The sequence below is a fragment of the Henckelia pumila genome, unplaced genomic scaffold, assembly GCF_033568475.1.
Source record: "Henckelia pumila isolate YLH828 unplaced genomic scaffold, ASM3356847v2 CTG_80:::fragment_2:::debris, whole genome shotgun sequence".
In the NCBI taxonomy this organism is placed as follows: Eukaryota; Viridiplantae; Streptophyta; class Magnoliopsida; order Lamiales; family Gesneriaceae; genus Henckelia; species Henckelia pumila.
In genome coordinates, this window is record NW_027331884.1 from 84,420 (window position 1) to 101,567 (window position 17,148).

The following is a 17,148-nucleotide window of genomic DNA, read 5'->3' on the forward strand; positions in this document are numbered from 1 at the left end:
AGCGGCTATATGTCGATTTTTCTCTTGGCCAAATGCTCTTTTCTTTTGCTTCACCGGTCTCATTTTCGGATGGCATATTCATTGGGTATTCCGGGCAAAGGCTCATCACCCCAAGCAAACACGTCCAAATTGCGACCAAGGAAATTTTTTAACTTCTCTTCCAGCTCATGAGGTAATTCGGTCCCGATCTTTAGGGTTTTCTTGGGATCAGTTGGAATGATTGCCACATGTTTCAGAGTTTCGGTTGCTGTTATTCTCTCTTTGCTCTAGGCTTTTCATCTACCAAATGTATTCCGTTTTCACGTAAAATTTTTCCAGGTTTCGGCGCTCTTTCCTCATTAGAAACTTGTCTTTTACGATTTCCTGATGAACCCCGCAATGTCACCGCATGACATTCTCTGGCTAGACGATGGTCACCAATTGCTTCTCCTACTCCTCCTGGAGTCGGAAACTTCAGCTTCATATGATATGTCGATCCGATGGCTTGGAATATATTAAGACTTGGTCGTCCCAATATCAAATTGTACGCAGATAAAGCCTTTACTACAAAAAATTTCACCATCTTAGTAGACCGTTTGGGGTAAGAACCTAAGGAAAGAGGAAGCGTTACTTCTCCCAAAGCTTCAACTATTTCTCCAAAAAATCCGACTAGTGGAGTGTTGAATGGAGTTAACTGTGCATTACTAATACCCAACTTCACGAATGCATCATGAAAAATTATGTCGGCCGAACTTCCTGAATCCACTAGAATTTTCTTTACCCAAAAATTGGAGATTGTGACTGAGATGATTAAAGCATCATTATGTGTGCCCCGAGGGTTCTCCAGATCTTTTTCACTGAATGTTAATCCATCTTGGATGGTTCCAATTTCATATATCGACAAGGATGTGGGGCTAGATAAATTGTTGGTTCCTTTTGCTGCCCGTAGAAGGGCTTTTCTTGCATTGTTTGAGTCGCCACAAGCAGGCCCCCAGTGATTACGGAGATTACCCCTCCCGAGAGAAAATTTTCATCAACTCGTTCATGCTGTTTCCCATTTTCATCATGGCACTTTTGATAGTCACGTTTTGGTTGTTTGTCCCGACGTCTGTCATCTCGCTTTTCACCGCGGGATTTGTCCACAAAATTTCCCAAATGCCCGTATTTTATGAGTTTTTCAATTTCTGCTCGCAAACTGAAGCAATCTTCTGTAGTATGACCTTTATCTTTATGAAAATGGCAGTACTTGTCCGAACGCTGGCGCTTTGGGTTATTTTGCATTGGGCAAGGGGGACGCAACAACCCTTGTTTTTCAGCCACTACCAGTATATCGGTCAGATGTGCATTGAGGGGTGTATTTTGGAGGCGGGGACTCTGTGCTGTTCGCTTCTCGTCTCGCTTTCTAATATCTGATTTATCTTCTTCTCTCTTTTTTTTATTCAAGTAGTGTGGCTCTACAGATTCTTCAACCCGTATGTATTTCTCAGCTCTTTCCAATAATTCCTCTAAGTTTTTGGGCGGCCTTCCCGCTATTGATTCTTTGAACTTCCGATGGCGCAAGTTTTGTTGCATTATTCCAGCTAACAAATCATGGTTCACGTGTAAGACTTCGTGCACCGCATGAGTAAATCGCCGAACATAGTCCCCCAAACATTCTCCTTCTTTTTGAATGACTATGAACAAATATGCTATTGTTTTTGGGTATTTTTTGTTATTTGAGAATTGCTGGATGAAGCAGTCAGTAAGTTGCTCCAAATTGGCAATAGATCCAGATGATAACTTATTGAACCATGTGAGTGCTCTTCCTGATAATGTTGTTCGGAAAATTTTATAGCTTGCAGCATCTGTGATATCATATAAATTCGCTTTCGTGTAGAATTTGTCAATATGGTCTTGGGGGTCACTCGTTCCATCGAACTCAGGTAAGCTGGGGATTTTAACTCCCTTTGGTAATGCTTCAGATAATATGTCATCAGTGAAGGGGCTTCGACGTGACGGCAAAATTGCGAACATATTCTCTCCAGTTACATGTGTGCGAGATCCATCCTTCCGAGCTGGATTAGTGATCTTGTTTTCGCCAGAAGTGTCATGAACTGTGTGAACACTTGCTTCACCGTCTTTCTGAGTAGTATTTTTCTTGGTCCCCCTTGATATTTATCATTCACTTTAGACTTATCTTTATTTGGGTCTCCGTTATTAGGGTCAAGAGATGACGAGCCTTCAGTCTGAGCCTTTTTCTTGCTGCTTTTGCGCTTGCGGGTTTCTCGGTACTGAGCAACTGCATCTTTTGCTGCGAGTGCTGCTGTATTTTCCATTAGCGCAGTCAAGTCTTCACGGGTGAGAGTAATACTCGGCGGTGCGTTTCCATTGTTATTATTTCCTTGAGACATTTTTGAAGTAATATGTGTTCTCAATGATGTAGTGAACGGGTTCCCACGGACGGCGCCAAGCTTATGTAGCCAAAAATCACTTGTACTCGATACGTTGCTTCCGCAAAGTTCGGAGTATGAATAAATCCTTGAACGTTCCCTTGGGAGATCTTCAGTGGGTTGTTCCTACGTCACAAAATAAAGTCAGAGGAGCCGGGAGGGTTTCCGGTGAAGACACTCCGACGCTTAAGTCAGTTAAGCTGATGTAGCCAAAAATCATTTGTACTTGATACGTTGCTTCCGCAAAGTCCGGAGTATGAATAAATCCTTGCATGTTCCCTTGGGAGATCTTCAGTGGGTTGTTCCTACGTCACAAAATAAAGTCAGAGGAGCCGGGAGGGTTTCCGGCGAAGACACTCCGACGCTCAAGTCAGTTATTACTCAAGGAATAATAATCGAGAGTAAGCGTTATAGTGCTAAAGAAAGTGTGTACCTTAATAATGAGGTGACTTGAGCTATTTATAGATATTCGGAGATTTCACGGGCTTGAGCCTCTTATGGGCTTTTGTAGAATTTAGGGTCTGCTTGAATTAAATATATATAATATTTAAATAAGCTTGGGCCTCAAAAATATTTGGAATGGACCTTCATGATTGGGCTCAGGCCCAGTTGAATTTTCAGGTGTAATCTATCAAGAGTAAAACTAAATTGTGTAATTTGTGTATATAAGGAATTATAATCGGATCGGAGCTTGTAATCCAATTGATCTCACCTGTCCGCCACTAATTAGTGGAGATTCGATTGAGTCCTCTTTCTGTTGTAATTTGAAAAAAAAAATTAGAATGCAATAATTTATTAGGCTACGTACGTTTATGTTGTCTAATGATTTGTCTATTTCAATTTTTTTTTCCAAAAAGTAATTAGTTAATTTGGTTTCAAATGTGGATTTAAAAACGAAAACTCGTGAAAAAAAAAAAAAATTACACGTCATGGTCCTAGTGACGTGTGACATGCACGTAAATATTATATATATTTATATATATATTTATATATATAATATATATATATAATAAATACAAGTTGCATCATTTATTATTCTTACTTATTAATTTTATAAAATCAATTATTATTAATAGATTTTCAATTCAGCCGCCGGTTTGGTTGCTGCTTTATTTACTTATCTAGTTGGTTTTTGATTTTTGATTTTTGATTTTTGATTCCATCCATTATTAGTTTATATTCTCAGTATGAGGGCGGTTGAGCAAGTTAGCCTCTCTTCCTCCAGGATGTTTACCTAGCCAACGCTTGGATCCGGAGCAGTAGTATGTTTCAAGGGCGAACTGAACTTATATTCAACAAAGAATCTAGCTCAGGCTAGTCCTAACTCCTAAGTTGTGGGTTACTCTAAATTTTTTTTATTATATATATATATAAATTATTTTATTTAATCCAATAAAACTTACATTTAACACCGGAAGCCTAGCTCATCTTCTTAATTTTAGCGCACAACTTCATTTTTGGAATGAAAATTGCATTTCGGTCCTGTAAATTTGTCATTTTATAATTTTGATTCTTTATGTAATTAAATTTCAGTTTTATTCATGCAATTTTTTTGATAATTCTATTCTTTTTTGATTGGAAGTGCTAATGTGACACTATACACCCAGCGTCATACAAGTACTGCATTGTTTCCATGTCAGAGCCAAGTTGGAGGAAAGATTAAAGTTGTCAAAAAAAAACAAAGATAGCAAACTAAAATTGAAATTTAACAACATAGAGAATCAAAATCCTAAAGAAAATATATAATTTATTGATTAAATTCAAGCGCACCCCAACTTTAATTAATGGATCCGTCCATGCTTATATTAATATATAACTTTGATTTATCTTACCCTTTGATTTATTTGGATTCGGATAATGAATTAACATTGATCATTTTCATGTGTCAAATACTGAATCAGTTAACTTCTCCATTCGAAAGAAATCAAAATGTTAGATAAAAGGAAATTTGCTGCTAAAAAACTCTGCAATCATAATATTACATTAATACAACTATAGTAATTCGTGTCCAGCACAGAGCTGAATCCCATTTTCTAAGTTACCGAGCCATATTATTTCTGCTCTTTTTTTACACTTTGAGTTGCAATATTATCAACTGAACTAAGTCTAATTAGATATCGATTCGCCATGTTTTATTCACAAGACAGAAAAAATTCAAGCTGCTGATCATGTCCTGGCGCGAACGAGGGGCGAAGGCATAGGCGAGTGAGGAGACATCTTGTGTGGCGCCATGAAAAATTCATCCAATCTCTTTGAAGATAAGCTGATTTCAAGCTTACTTCCCCAACATTGTTTCCTTGTATTCTTCGCCTCCATACCCTTTGTTTGCATCACAAACTTGAGTATTCTATTCATAGCAACCATCATGGTTTCATCATCCATGTTTGCATAACAAACTCGAAACCATCCCGGCTCAGAGCAATGGAACGATGCACCGGGCGAAACGTTGATCTTAACTTCATTGATTATCACTCTCCACAGCTCCATCTCTGCCTCGAACGTCTCTTCTTTCAGCAGCCTTCTCAAGTCCATCCAGCAAAAAAGCCCCGAATTCCCTTTCAAGCTTCTGATCCCAACTTTAGCTAGTTTCCCGCATAGCAAACCGTGCCTCGTGCCTAATCTTTTCGAGCTTTCTTCGAGGAATCTGTCCACGAAAGCGTCATCCGACAGCATGGAAGCTATTAGGTGCTGTGTCTGAGTAGAAACAAGCCCGAAACTCGACATTTTTCTCGCGCATTCTGTGACCTTATCGTTGTATGAGTATATGATACCGACTCTGAATCCAGGGAAACCGAGATCCTTGGACAAACTATAGACAATGTGGACAAGATCCAGGTTGCAGCTTGCTCTGTTTTCTTGGACAATCTCGGCTATGCTGATGAAACCAGGCTGGCTGAAGACTGTTGCCGAGTAAATTTCGTCGCAAATCAAGTGTATTTTCTTCTCCTTGGTGAAGTTCAACGAGTCTGTTAAGGTTTCTCTGTCCAGTACTGTGCCTAGAGGGTTTGATGGATTGTTTAGAAGTAAACCCTTTATCTTGATGTTCGATTCTTGAGCTTTTTGGTACGCGGTTTCTAATGCGGTTCGGGTGATCTTGAAATTGTTGGAGCTGTTGCAGATGACAGGAACTAGTTGCATTCGTGTTCTCCATGTTAGATCTCGATCATTTCTGCATGGTGGTGATGAATTTGTTAAGAGTAGAATAATTAATGTGGATCGATATATATACTATGTTCTGTTATTGCTGATTTTTTTATTGCAATTTTTTATAGCCAAAATTCGTACCCTGGATAGTAAGGTGTCGGGACCAAGAATGCATCACCAGGATCAGCCAAGCAGAAAGCCAATGTTTCTTGAGCTCCTGTTGCACCTCCACTCATCACGATACGATCCGGATCGAATCGGACTCGATTTCCCCTCACTTTCTCCATGAATCTTGCCACAGCCTACAATATTTATAATGTAATATTCCAAGAATTTAGTGATAATACATCTATCAATCAAAAAATCAAATATCAAAGAGCTTGATAGTGTGTTACGTACATTTCTGAATTGTGGTAAGCCATGATAATCTTGAAATATTGCAATATCCTTGAAGTCATCTGCACCTTCTGCAGTGCAAATTGAGGCCCTTGGGTTGTTCTTAACCCATTCTTGGATCAAATCAAATGAAAGCTGCAAGAAAAAGAACAAAGAAATTATATTAATTAAAAATATACTAAGATATAATATAATATTCTAGAAAATATATAATGCAGAAAGACTGATATTCACTTTTATTTAAAAAAAAAAAAAACAATACCTGGTTTTCTGCTAATCCCATTTGAATAACCCCATTTTGGTTCTCGTTGGGATGATAAGGATTCATGTCATATGCCTTCCAACCGTCGAAATACGACGAGTTTTCGCCATGTCCGTCATTGGTTGCGATCTTGGACAAAAGTTGTTCTTGATTTTTGTTCTCCATTATTTTCAGTTTTTCAAAAGCTTCAAATAATGCAAATTAAGTTGGGGAAAGTTGTACAAATGAAATAATTAACGAATGAAATAAATAAAGAATGAATGAATGAATGAATGGATTTGCTCTGCTTGTGAGTGAGTTGTTTGAGTAAGATGTTTTTGAGGATGTGGAATGGGTTGCATATTTATAGTAAGTATTTGTTCTTTGATGGGAAGCTTCCTACGAAGAACACGGTAACAAAATTCAAATCTTACTTAAATGAAAACTAGATGCCTAAACTGGAAACATTTTTAGGCGGCTAATTTGATTTACTTTTTAGTCATAAACCATGTTTTCATCATTTTATAATATAAAATGAAGGCTAAGCTTTGGATTAATTTGAACTCAAGTCAAAATAAATTTTGAATTTTGAAAAATAGTACCACGTACATTTAATAAAGAGTAACTATCCTGTGCAACGGTCTCATTCGTGAGACGGGTCAACCCTATCCATATTTATAATAATAAGTAATACTTTTGACATAAAATGTAATACTTTTTAATGGATAACCCATATAAGAGACCCGTCACACGAATATGACCCGTGCAACGGTTGCATACAAGTGTTTGCCTTTAATAAATTTTTTTTGTTTTTTTGTTTTTTTTTTGTAAATGCATGTGTTAAGTAACCGAATTAGAATTTAACAATTACAGCATATAATGCAACAAAGATATAATTATTTTGTGACTGTATTTGAACACATAAAAATGGTAGGCCGGTTATATGTTATGGCTAAATGAAGAAATAAAATGTGACAAATGTTTTCAACAATTATAGAGCAGCGACCTCTATCAATTGTCCAATGACGGTGGCCAATTAATGCCTCTCAACATTTTATTGTATAACATTTAATCGGTATTTAATTTCTCTTTAAAAAAAATTAATTTTTGTGTGTAGTTTTTCCATAAATTTTTATTGTTTCCGCGCCGATTTAACTATCTTGCCCTTGGGATTTTATCTGTATCAATGTGATTAACATGTTTTTTTTCCAACTTAGCCATCCGTACTTTCTTCTTGTATGACCAGTGTCTGCTGGGAACATGCGCATTTGAGTTGAAAAGTCAATATTCAAAAATATAATTAATTACAAAATTAAATTCGTAATGAATAATATTTGTTCCGGAAATAAATAAAATTGAAATAAGTCAATAATTGATGTGGGCAGTCAAACTTTTGGTCCATCGTCTGACTTTCGTCTCTATTAGACTTCATACTTCTTTGGCCAACTTTTACGAATGTTTTCATTTATAAATGAGAACGCTTTTTTTTTTTTTTTTTCTGACCATAACAATTATTTGAAATTTTGGTTATCAAAACCAAATATTAGCATGTGGAAAAGGTTAAAGAAAACGAATAAATCATAATATTAATTAATTATCATTGATTTCTTTTTTATATGCAAAAATAATAAACACACGTAATGTGCCTCAGTCAGCTCGTAGACTGCATAGATGATTTGACCTGACCATTAGGCGAACAAATGACATTTAACTAATTTTCTTTGTGTTATTTGAGCTCCTCGAATCGTATTCGTTCCTTCTTTTCTCTTAGTAAAATATTGCATTCGAAAATATCGAATGGTACAAAATTCATACACTACCGATCCAAGAAATAGAAAAAGATTAGTTACATTATTTCCTCATAAGGAGAACCACTGTGTGTGCAGCGATGCTTCTATTTTCCCCGAGACTATCAACTTTCTCGTGGGTTTTTGCTTTGAGGTTGGTAACAGAAGGATCCGATCCGAGTAGATGGCACAAATTGGCTCGGATAGCCTCCTTGTGAGGACTAACTTTTGGCCTTTGCAGAATCAAAGTGGCATCTAAGTTACCGATTTCATAACCTGCCTCGTGCATCAGTCGAACCTAGCAAGAACCAAAAATTCACAGGGATAGTTAGATTTGAAAACCACCAGCTTCCTCAAATTTACAGATACCATATAAACTAGTCAGGTTTTGCAAGTAAAACCTCATCAGAAATGTAACACTGAATCACTTGGTAAAGTCATTTTTTGATCCATGATAGCAAAACCTGACTAGTTTATATGGTATCTGTAATCAGAAATGTAACACTGAATCACTCTGTAAAGTCATTTCTTGATTCATGATAGCAAAAATACTGAGAGGCACTCGATTTTATGAAACGATCACATGAATAAATTTGAAAGTCACTAAATGCAAGGTGTTTTTTGCAAAAGATAAAATGGCAACTAACTAATAGATAACACTACTCTAAACAAATGGACATTAGTGTGATGTAGGTAGCATACTCTAAAAGCAATTAAGTTGTCAAAAGTTAATCTTTGTTTGCCCTGTAAACTCTACACAACCAAAACATTTGTGGTCTTTTATTCATCTGAAAAAGAAGAGCCAAAAGCATTTTGGTTTTGATCAGAAAACAAAAGCATTAATCTCCAAAAACACATGACCAAATATTGCCACTAATATAAGGATCAGAGGCACAGTACTCACAGCCTCCGCAACGAAAACAGAAGATGCTGCCCCTTTCCATTTGGGATCGGTGTCGGGAAAGATCTGCCCGATATCTGGAAGACCCAATGCCCCCAATATTGCATCAACAACACAATGTAGCAACACATCTCCTATATTATCAAGTGATAACTTTTGAAACAGAGTAGATCAAGCAATTAAATGTAGTATTTTCAAACTACACATAATTTCGGCCCAAAATATATACAAACCATCGGAGTGAGCTTCGCAGCCTCGATCGTGAGGAATATTGACACCGCCGATGATGAGAGGATACCCAGGCTCCAGGCGGTGGAGATCGAAGCCGTGGCCTACGCGAAAAGGTAAAACCTTCGCCGGAGCGGCGGCCGTGGTCCGCGGCTCGGCTTGGACGGAGCTGGAAGATGCAGCCACCGCAACCGGCGGCAACAGGGAGGATATAAGCGTTGAATTTTGACAGGGAAGCGTTTTCCGTGTAACACACGCTCCGGGAAATTGTTGCTTCGGGAAGGCTCTGCTGTACTGGAGCTGAGTGGTGCAATAGATTGAAGTGGCTATTGCCATTTTCTTCGATTCTTACCTTCGCCGCTTGTGCTTGTGTGGTTCGTGTTTACAATAAAATATTGGGGAAAAAAAATTGCATATTATCTAAATTAATATTTTTTTATTTATGATTCGAATAAAATATTTGTCTAGCAAAATTATTGTTGTAATATTATTTTATAAATTTCAATAAAAAATTAAACAATAATGATAGATTGAACCTAACCTAGCTAAGTTTTGACACATGACAAGAATTACGTCTAGTTTATTTTACTTTGCAATTTAGGCTTCGTTTGGCATGTACTTATAAAACGTTTTTATAAAATATTTTTTTAAAAAAAATTAAAACGTTTTTAAAGTTTTTTTAAAAATAAATATGTGTTTGAACAACTATTCTATAAAAATATTTTAACATTTAAAAGTCATATTTTTCATCTTTGTCTTCCATGGTTCCTTGCTAAAAACATCAAAAAATACCTTTCAAATGTTCTTCAAAAATTATACTTGAAGAACACTTTTTAAAAAATAGTTTTCAAAAACATTTTACCAAACGTTTATCCAAACACATACTTTAAGTTTTTTTCACTTATAAAACACTAAAAATATTTTTAAAGTATATGTCCAAACGAAACCTTAGGCTCCATGTTCTTGAATTATTTGTAATTTTGTCTTAATAGTGATTGAGAAATTTTAGGAAACACTTCTCAACTTTTCCTTTAACATATTTAGGGAGTGTTTGCAATCACTAAAAAAAAGTGATTGTTAGCTTTTGGTTTAAAAAATTTGTGTGTTTCTTAAACCTAGATTATGTGTTAGCTTATGCTTAACTTAATAGAAATCCAAAAGCTAGTCTTGTGGTGATTATGATTCTCCAAAAGTGATTCTAATAAGAAGGTCATTGTTAAAAGCACTCTAATCACTTATTTATCAAACACTACCCAACTTTGAATTTTAGATTTTCACATTTGTTTTCAAACACTACCAACTTTTATTTTTCTTAACTTTTTTATAATCTATAAATTATCACTTCTACAGAAGCACAATCTATTGCAAACACTCCCTTAATATGCCCAATATACTTGTAAATATTTTTTATTAAGTACATTTTTATACACTTGTTAAAATTTTATTTTGTTTTTTTAAAAAAAGTCAACTAAAGCATAAAAAGTCAAAATCAATCATCATAATTCGAAATGATTCCGCTTACTTAAGTCTCCTGTCCACAAAATAAAATTTGGGATTTCATAAATCTAAATGATCACCAAACATTTATTATATCATTAAATGACTAATCAACCTTTTTTCCTCTATATAATATAAGCATGCATTTGCTCCTCAAACTAAAAACATAATTACGTACACAATCACAATTAAGTTGAAGGGGGCAAAAAAAAATAAATAAAGGAGATCGAAAGAGAAAAATGGCTTCCCCTTCAACTTTTCATTTCATGTTCCTTTTGATCATTTGTGTTTCCACCTTATCAATAATTGGAATTTCTCACGTGAGTAAACTAAACTTCAACGTCACATTTCAATATCAATATTATTATTATTTTTTTATTTTTATTTTTTGATATCAATATTATTGATTGCTAATGATTTATATATTCAATATTTTTTTATGCTCTTTGACGTGGTTAGGCTTATGGAGTTGAATCAACACACACACTTCCATTCTCCCCTATTGCTTCGGCAGCAAATGGAGGAATCACATGCCCAGTCCCGCAAAATCGTGAGATTGTTACAAAATCTTGTTTGAATTAATATTCTTTAAAAATGATTTTCATATCAAACTTTGTTCACATGTTTGAATTTCGATTTTTCTAGGATGCGGGAGTGAATGCGAACGTCGATGCTCGGCGACTTCACATAAGAAGCCATGCTTGTTTTTCTGCAACAAATGTTGCAACATATGCCTGTGTGTGCCGCCAGGAACTTATGGAAACAAAGAATGTTGCCCATGTTACAACAATTGGAAAACCAAAGAAGGTGGTCCAAAATGCCCTTGAAGAAGAAGAAGAAGAAGAAGCACAAGAGAATGATTTTTTGTTCTCAGAATTTGATTGATTAATAACCATGATAAATTAAATGTAACAGGCTTAAGATTACATTTTCAATAATAAATAATTTACCTCTGTCATCTAAATAATATATTAAAAAAATGATAAGTTATTTATCCTATCTGTAATAGTTTAGTTGAAAACCATATTTTGTAACCAAACATTTTTTTAATTAAAGTTAATAAGCAAAATCCAACCATAATTAGGACCGGTTCGGTATGATATACCAACTTTACTGAATGATACCGCATATCGTACCGAAAACTTCGCTACTGAAAAAATAGATATCGTCATATCGATACTGTATCGATATTTCGGTACCGAAATACCGGTATGACATAAATTACATACCGTTTTTACCGAAAATACCGTACCGAAATTTTAGGTATATATGTCGATTTTAACGGTATGTACGTTATATTTCGATACGGTAAATGCGATATACCAACCCTAATCATAATGTGATGTCAAGGATTTCACAAAAGTTTCTCCATGCTTATAAGGTAAATTAAATTAACACAAAAAATTATATATACGCACACATCCCATGCAAATGACATTAATTGTAAGTTATTATTATTAAAATAATCAATTCACCTAATGGTTGAGGCTGATGTCCAAAGATCAATTGTTCTTAGGTTGATTTCTTAGAAATTTTTTTTTTTTTTGCAATTTATATGCTCGAAATACGCAAATTTTGAGTTTGCGCTGAAGTATCATAATATAGATAATTACTTTGTATCTTTGATCACTCTCAAAATGTGTATTTTGATTTTTTTATTTTTTTAAATAATGCACATTTGGATTTGGCACTGAAAAAAAAAACATATTGGAATTTAATCCCATTAATTAATTTAAAAGGGTGTTTTTTTAAATATCGGTCAACTATTTTTTCAAAAAAAAATGACCTACTATAATGAATTTTAAATACACTCGAAGAGTTTATTTTTCAAGGGGTCCCACGTCACTAAAGAAAAAATAATAATAATGGAGTTTATGGTTTTTTCTGAAGAAAAAATTAGTCCATCATTAGCCGTTGATAACTGGTGGAAAGCCAAATCGTGACCGTAGGTATAATTCCACCATCAGATTGCAGTGTTTTAGGGTTTCTAGTAAACCCCTATGCTGCTTGCAAATCATCTCCCTCTCCCTCTCCCTCTCCCTCTCCTGATCCTTCAGTTGTTGCAGGAAAGGGATTTCAGAGAGGGAAGGAGAGATTGGGGATTATCTTGTCTTTAGATTGTCAAATCATGGCGACTCCGGAAGTTCCTCTCCGCTACGTCGGGGTTGATCGAAGCTCCGCCGCGTTCCGCCTGATGAAACAAATGGTATAATTTATTTTGCTGGAATTATTCTTTATATTTACCTTGTGTATACGTTATGCTACGGATATCATCTGCCATTATGCATCGGCTCGGTGCTGAAATTTGCGCCACCGAAAATCGGAATTTTTTTAGTTCTATCTGATGTGGATTTTACATTCCAACTCACACACCTGTTCTATTTGGTGAAAACATCTATTTTGAAAAATTGTCTTTTTAGTTGAGTTTGCATTTGTTATTTATTTGTGATGAAAACGATCTTCTTTCTTGATAACTTAAATTGCAATGCAGTGTGGATTTGTAGGTCTCAAAGATAATGTCTGAACACATGTTTTAGTTTGATCCTTCAAATGCATGTGCAGGGATGGGAAGAAGGAGAAGGGCTGGGTAAAGAAAAGCAAGGGATCAAAGGTTATGTCCGAGTGAAGAACAAGCAAGATACTTTAGGTTGCCATCTTTGTTTTAATACTTTGATTATATGTGCTAGGCATGTTAACTTATTGATTTGAATTGAGATTTTAATACCACTGTCACTTTTTTTACTTATTTAGGCATAGGCTCGGAACAACCAAATGCTTGGGCATTTGACACTACTCAATTTGATAATATCCTCAAGAAACTGAAAGTGGTAATATCTTGTTTTTTTGGATAAGGTTTTTTGCACTATTATGATTTCCTTTTAACTGCATATGTGTGGTATTATAATTTTTCAGCAAGCGGCTGATGTCAACTTGGATGAAGGTACTTAAGGAAGAACAAAAAATTGTATTGCATTTTAGGTCCATGATATGGTATATAGATATTCACTTTCTACTTCGTATGACAGCGGATGAAAAGGATGAAGTGAAATCTTTCTCAAAGCCTGTCCCTTCTAACAACAATCAAGAGATGGTCGCGAAGGTTACTCGGCCACAAGGAAGGTCAGTGTATTTTGAAAACGGATGCTTTTCTTACTCATGCTTGTATAACAATGGTCATACTACTTTCAACATGTGCAGATATAAGAAAAGAGAGAAGGGAAAGCTTGTTAATGGATATTCTTCACAGGATCTTGAAGGAATTCTTGTAAGTTTTGTTTGAGATGCATTCTCTGTAAATTTGTTTTAATGGATTGTTGCCAAAGCAATGATAAGTGGATTGTTGCCAAAGCAAGGATAAGTCTGTTTCATTATTTTTTTTACTTCGTTACCTTTTTGGATATATTATCTCTTATTACTAAGCCTTATGTTTTGATGTCGAACTATTTTACTTGCAAGTTTCTTTGTGGTAGTTATTGGAAGTTCCAGTGGAGGCAAGATGGGTCTCTGAATTCTGATAGCAATTGCGTATCTTTTTCTATTCATTATCATCAGTATAGCTTAATGGCATCATTCTTCAGGTGAGCAGGGCAAAGTCTACCCAAAGTAATTGCAATGTCTTGGATGAAGTGAAGCCAATGGAAAATCACATGCCAGAGCCTGATGTTGAAGGCAAGTTCTTAATCCACTCAGATAACATCAAAGCCCGACCTTGTGTTTTGTTCCTGCGTCTTTTCTTTTTTAATTTAATGATTAATGATGAAAACCTTCTAAGAAATGTGTTAATAGCTAATAAATAGCATGTTTTCTGAATTGACATTGGTCCGTCCCTATGTTTTGTCGCTGCTGCTTTTTTCCTAAAAAAAAGGTTTAACGATGAAACCGTCCTAAGAAATGTGTTAATAGCTAATAAATAGCATGTTTTCTGAATTGACATTGGTGCTCCACTGTTTAATACTATAGTATGTTATTTTCTCTAAACAATAAACACAGACTGAATATTTTTTTGAACCGCCGTGTCTGATTCTATTGCTGAATATGGTTACTAGCTGAGAAGGATCTTGATGCTATCTTTTTTTTTCTTCTCCTTTTTCTTGTTATTATTATGCAGCTTTTGCTTATTTGCTCATACAATTTACTAAAACATTGTCACTAACCATCATGCAGGAAAAGTTCAAGATGTTTCCCCTGAATGGTGGGGAACCAAATTGGGATTCATTGCTGGAGGTCTGCTTGGTGCTGAATTGCGCAGAAGAAACTCCCCCCTAACTGGTGGTGACGAAAATCTCGATACGAGAACTACATTTAACGAAGATGATCAAGAAAATCTATACAAACTTGTACAGGTTTGGATTAGTGGCATTCAGTTCATGTATTCTGTTGAGTTCACTTTTTATACGCTAGTAATAATGACATCCTTCTTTAACTATGAAGTTTTCTTCTATAGAATACAATTTTACCGGCCTAGCTGTGTGTTTTCAGGACAAAGCCACATCTGGAAAACAAGGACTGGGTATCAAGGACCGTGCAAAGAAAGTTGCTGGCTGCTACTTTCAGGGGAAAAAGACAAATTTTGATGATAGTGATGTGGAAGATTCATCTAATGTAGATTCTCCAGTTAAAAGGAAACTAGATGAAAATTCCCAGGTCGAAATGGTTGTTGAGTCGAAGCAAAAAATTAAAAAGCTCTGTAGGCGTCTTCTTCAGCAGGTCCTTGCTCCTGATATTTCAGAGTCAATTTTGAATTAGCTCTTTTTTCTTTTGCTCAGCCTTTATTTCCTGCAGGTGCCCGAACAGTCCTTAAAACTGAAGCAGCTCAAGAAACTTATTGATGAACACTCACCTTCTACATTCTCCAACATTTCTTCAGAAGAGGCGTTTACTTCCTTAAAACACAAGGTATTAATGACTCTGTTATATTGCTTAGAATTGTATTTCTCCCTGATTGCAGTTCTGAAACTTGGTGCCATTGGTTTAAATCTCTACTGCAGCTCAATAACAGTGATAGATTCTCTATAAAGGGAACGAGGGTCTTTCTTACGAAAAGAAACTGAAAATTTTGTTCCGGGATTGGGTTTAACCTGCAACAATGTGTACATCACTCACCACTACCGTTGATGGTTGAATGAGAGAAATAATTGTTGTGTTTTCTTATGCAGCAATTGGTGCTGCTCACAAAGGTATGTAATATCTGTAATTTGATAAGGAATTCACATTGGAGAAGAGTTTAATAGGCCTTTAAATTCTAGGATTAGTAAAATTTTGGGCGTGAATTCAAGTTTTTTTTAATGTTATTATTCTTAATTTTATAGATTTCTGATCTGATATGTAAAAGCACTTTATGGAACCGTGGTATTTATTTGAAGTATTAAAAAAAAAAAAGATGGCGTTGTTATCTGACGTTATTCTTTCTAAACCTCCAGACTTTTTCACTCGTCAGCAGTGGTTAGGAAAGTAGTATCCGAGAATCAATTCTCCGTAACCGAGTATGAAATCTTGACATTAATGCGACTCTTCACCAAACAAGAATATTTCAACCCTCCATAAGGGCTTCGAATCTGCTTAATTTTGCGGGAAAGCTAATTAAATCCACTTATAAAATCAACCATGTTCATTTATTTTACCTGAATCCCCTGCTGTGGGGGGTGACCACAGCAGGTCGTTTACCCCCACAGCACAATATTCATTTTTTTTTTGCTTTTTTTAAATATATTTATTTCTTTAAATTTTTTTAAAAAAATAATTTTGTGTTTAATTTTCTCTAAAATTATGAGGTTTTTGTAATATATTTTGACCTTTTTAAATTATACATTTTATTTTTTTTAAACATTCATTTTTTTTTAACTTACCATTTTTTTGTATCATTTTTTTCATCTTATAATTTATATTTTTTTAGGAGACTTATATTTATATTTCAATATTATATAATAATGCACTTCTATTGAAATTTATGATTTCAAGAGAATTAGGAGGGTGCATTATTTCGTTTAAACCGAATTAACCACCAAATGAATTCAAAAATTCAGTTCGGTTAATTCAGAAATTCGGTTTTAATTTTAGAAAATTTCGTTTTTTGGTTTTCATAAAAAAAAATTTGGTTAACCTAATTAAAGAAATTATAAATAATTATATTTTGGATTTTTTTTATTTTTATTAGACTTTAAGTATAATTTACGATATTTTTTAAATATTTATATATTTAATATTATACTTAATTTTTTTATTTTTAATTTATCAAGAATAATGTGTTTTATTATGATAAAAATTTCATATTAAATTTTTAATTTTATAATTTTTATTTTTCCTGTTTAAAAAATAAATCGGTCAATTTGTTATTTTTTTTAAATTTACATATACTTGATGATATTTTTAAATGTTTATATATTTAATATTACACTTAATTTTTCTTATTTTTTTTCCAAGCATAATGTGTTAAAAATGATACAAAAAATGACAAGATAAAAAAATGACATATATTTTTTTAAAAAATAAATGTATAATTAAAAAAAGAAAGGCCAAAAGAGGGAAACAAAAAAACCCAAAAATTTT

General features: G+C 34.5%; 5 protein-coding genes across 5 annotated transcripts; 2 read left to right on the plus strand and 3 right to left on the minus strand.

Annotated features, from left to right (window-relative positions):
- Positions 1-250: 250 nt before the first annotated feature.
- LOC140873819 (uncharacterized) lies at positions 251-1,992 on the minus strand. Its single transcript, XM_073277086.1, has 2 exons — positions 882-1,992; positions 251-780 (listed from the first exon to the last, which is right to left on the minus strand). Exons 1-2 carry the CDS (start codon positions 1,990-1,992, stop codon positions 251-253), a joined length of 1,641 nt encoding a protein of 546 aa, XP_073133187.1.
- Positions 1,993-4,345: 2,353 nt separating this feature from the next.
- LOC140873825 (1-aminocyclopropane-1-carboxylate synthase-like) lies at positions 4,346-6,508 on the minus strand. Its single transcript, XM_073277098.1, has 4 exons — positions 6,211-6,508; positions 5,952-6,083; positions 5,694-5,854; positions 4,346-5,577 (listed from the first exon to the last, which is right to left on the minus strand). The coding sequence occupies exons 1-4, from the start codon at positions 6,373-6,375 to the stop codon at positions 4,575-4,577; spliced, it is 1,461 nt and encodes a 486-aa protein (XP_073133199.1). The 5' UTR covers positions 6,376-6,508; the 3' UTR covers positions 4,346-4,574.
- Positions 6,509-7,890: 1,382 nt separating this feature from the next.
- LOC140873829 (2-C-methyl-D-erythritol 2,4-cyclodiphosphate synthase, chloroplastic-like) lies at positions 7,891-9,480 on the minus strand. Its single transcript, XM_073277101.1, has 3 exons — positions 9,111-9,480; positions 8,881-9,011; positions 7,891-8,274 (listed from the first exon to the last, which is right to left on the minus strand). The coding sequence occupies exons 1-3, from the start codon at positions 9,439-9,441 to the stop codon at positions 8,041-8,043; spliced, it is 696 nt and encodes a 231-aa protein (XP_073133202.1). The 5' UTR covers positions 9,442-9,480; the 3' UTR covers positions 7,891-8,040.
- A 1,361-nt stretch (positions 9,481-10,841) lies between these two features.
- On the plus strand, positions 10,842-11,429 carry LOC140873820 (gibberellin-regulated protein 5-like). The gene is made up of 3 exons (XM_073277087.1): positions 10,842-10,922; positions 11,062-11,152; positions 11,248-11,429. The coding sequence occupies exons 1-3, from the start codon at positions 10,842-10,844 to the stop codon at positions 11,427-11,429; spliced, it is 354 nt and encodes a 117-aa protein (XP_073133188.1).
- A 1,166-nt stretch (positions 11,430-12,595) lies between these two features.
- On the plus strand, positions 12,596-15,963 carry LOC140873827 (G-patch domain-containing protein 1-like). The gene is made up of 11 exons (XM_073277099.1): positions 12,596-12,808; positions 13,165-13,249; positions 13,354-13,430; positions 13,516-13,543; positions 13,629-13,722; positions 13,801-13,867; positions 14,181-14,271; positions 14,767-14,945; positions 15,082-15,309; positions 15,385-15,498; positions 15,591-15,963. Exons 1-11 carry the CDS (start codon positions 12,731-12,733, stop codon positions 15,651-15,653), a joined length of 1,104 nt encoding a protein of 367 aa, XP_073133200.1. The 5' UTR covers positions 12,596-12,730; the 3' UTR covers positions 15,654-15,963.
- The last annotated feature ends 1,185 nt before the right edge of the window (positions 15,964-17,148 follow it).

Bases quoted from the DNA above. Each gene is read 5' to 3' on its own strand.
- LOC140873819 (XM_073277086.1), bottom strand. From the start codon at position 1,992: ATGTTCGCAATTTTGCCGTCACGTCGAAGCCCCTTCACTGATGACATA. The intron at 781-881 runs GTCGATATATGA...TAATCATCTCAG, and splicing joins TTATCTAGCCCCACATCCTT to TCACAATCTCCAATTTTTGG.
- LOC140873820 (XM_073277087.1), top strand. From the start codon at position 10,842: ATGGCTTCCCCTTCAACTTTTCATTTCATGTTCCTTTTGATCATTTGT. The intron at 10,923-11,061 runs GTGAGTAAACTA...TGACGTGGTTAG, and splicing joins CAATAATTGGAATTTCTCAC to GCTTATGGAGTTGAATCAAC. The intron at 11,153-11,247 runs GTGAGATTGTTA...CGATTTTTCTAG, and splicing joins ATGCCCAGTCCCGCAAAATC to GATGCGGGAGTGAATGCGAA.
- LOC140873825 (XM_073277098.1), bottom strand. From the start codon at position 6,375: ATGGAGAACAAAAATCAAGAACAACTTTTGTCCAAGATCGCAACCAAT. The intron at 6,084-6,210 runs GTATTGTTTTTT...TTTTTCTTGCAG, and splicing joins TGGGATTAGCAGAAAACCAG to CTTTCATTTGATTTGATCCA. The intron at 5,578-5,693 runs GTACGAATTTTG...ACCACCATGCAG, and splicing joins CCGACACCTTACTATCCAGG to AAATGATCGAGATCTAACAT.
- LOC140873827 (XM_073277099.1), top strand. From the start codon at position 12,731: ATGGCGACTCCGGAAGTTCCTCTCCGCTACGTCGGGGTTGATCGAAGC. The intron at 13,723-13,800 runs GTCAGTGTATTT...CAACATGTGCAG, and splicing joins GTTACTCGGCCACAAGGAAG to ATATAAGAAAAGAGAGAAGG. The intron at 15,499-15,590 runs GTATTAATGACT...TCTCTACTGCAG, and splicing joins TTACTTCCTTAAAACACAAG to CTCAATAACAGTGATAGATT.
- LOC140873829 (XM_073277101.1), bottom strand. From the start codon at position 9,441: ATGGCAATAGCCACTTCAATCTATTGCACCACTCAGCTCCAGTACAGC. The intron at 9,012-9,110 runs GTTTGTATATAT...TTGATAATATAG, and splicing joins CTGCGAAGCTCACTCCGATG to GAGATGTGTTGCTACATTGT. The intron at 8,275-8,880 runs GTGAGTACTGTG...GGTTCTTGCTAG, and splicing joins CTGTTTTCGTTGCGGAGGCT to GTTCGACTGATGCACGAGGC.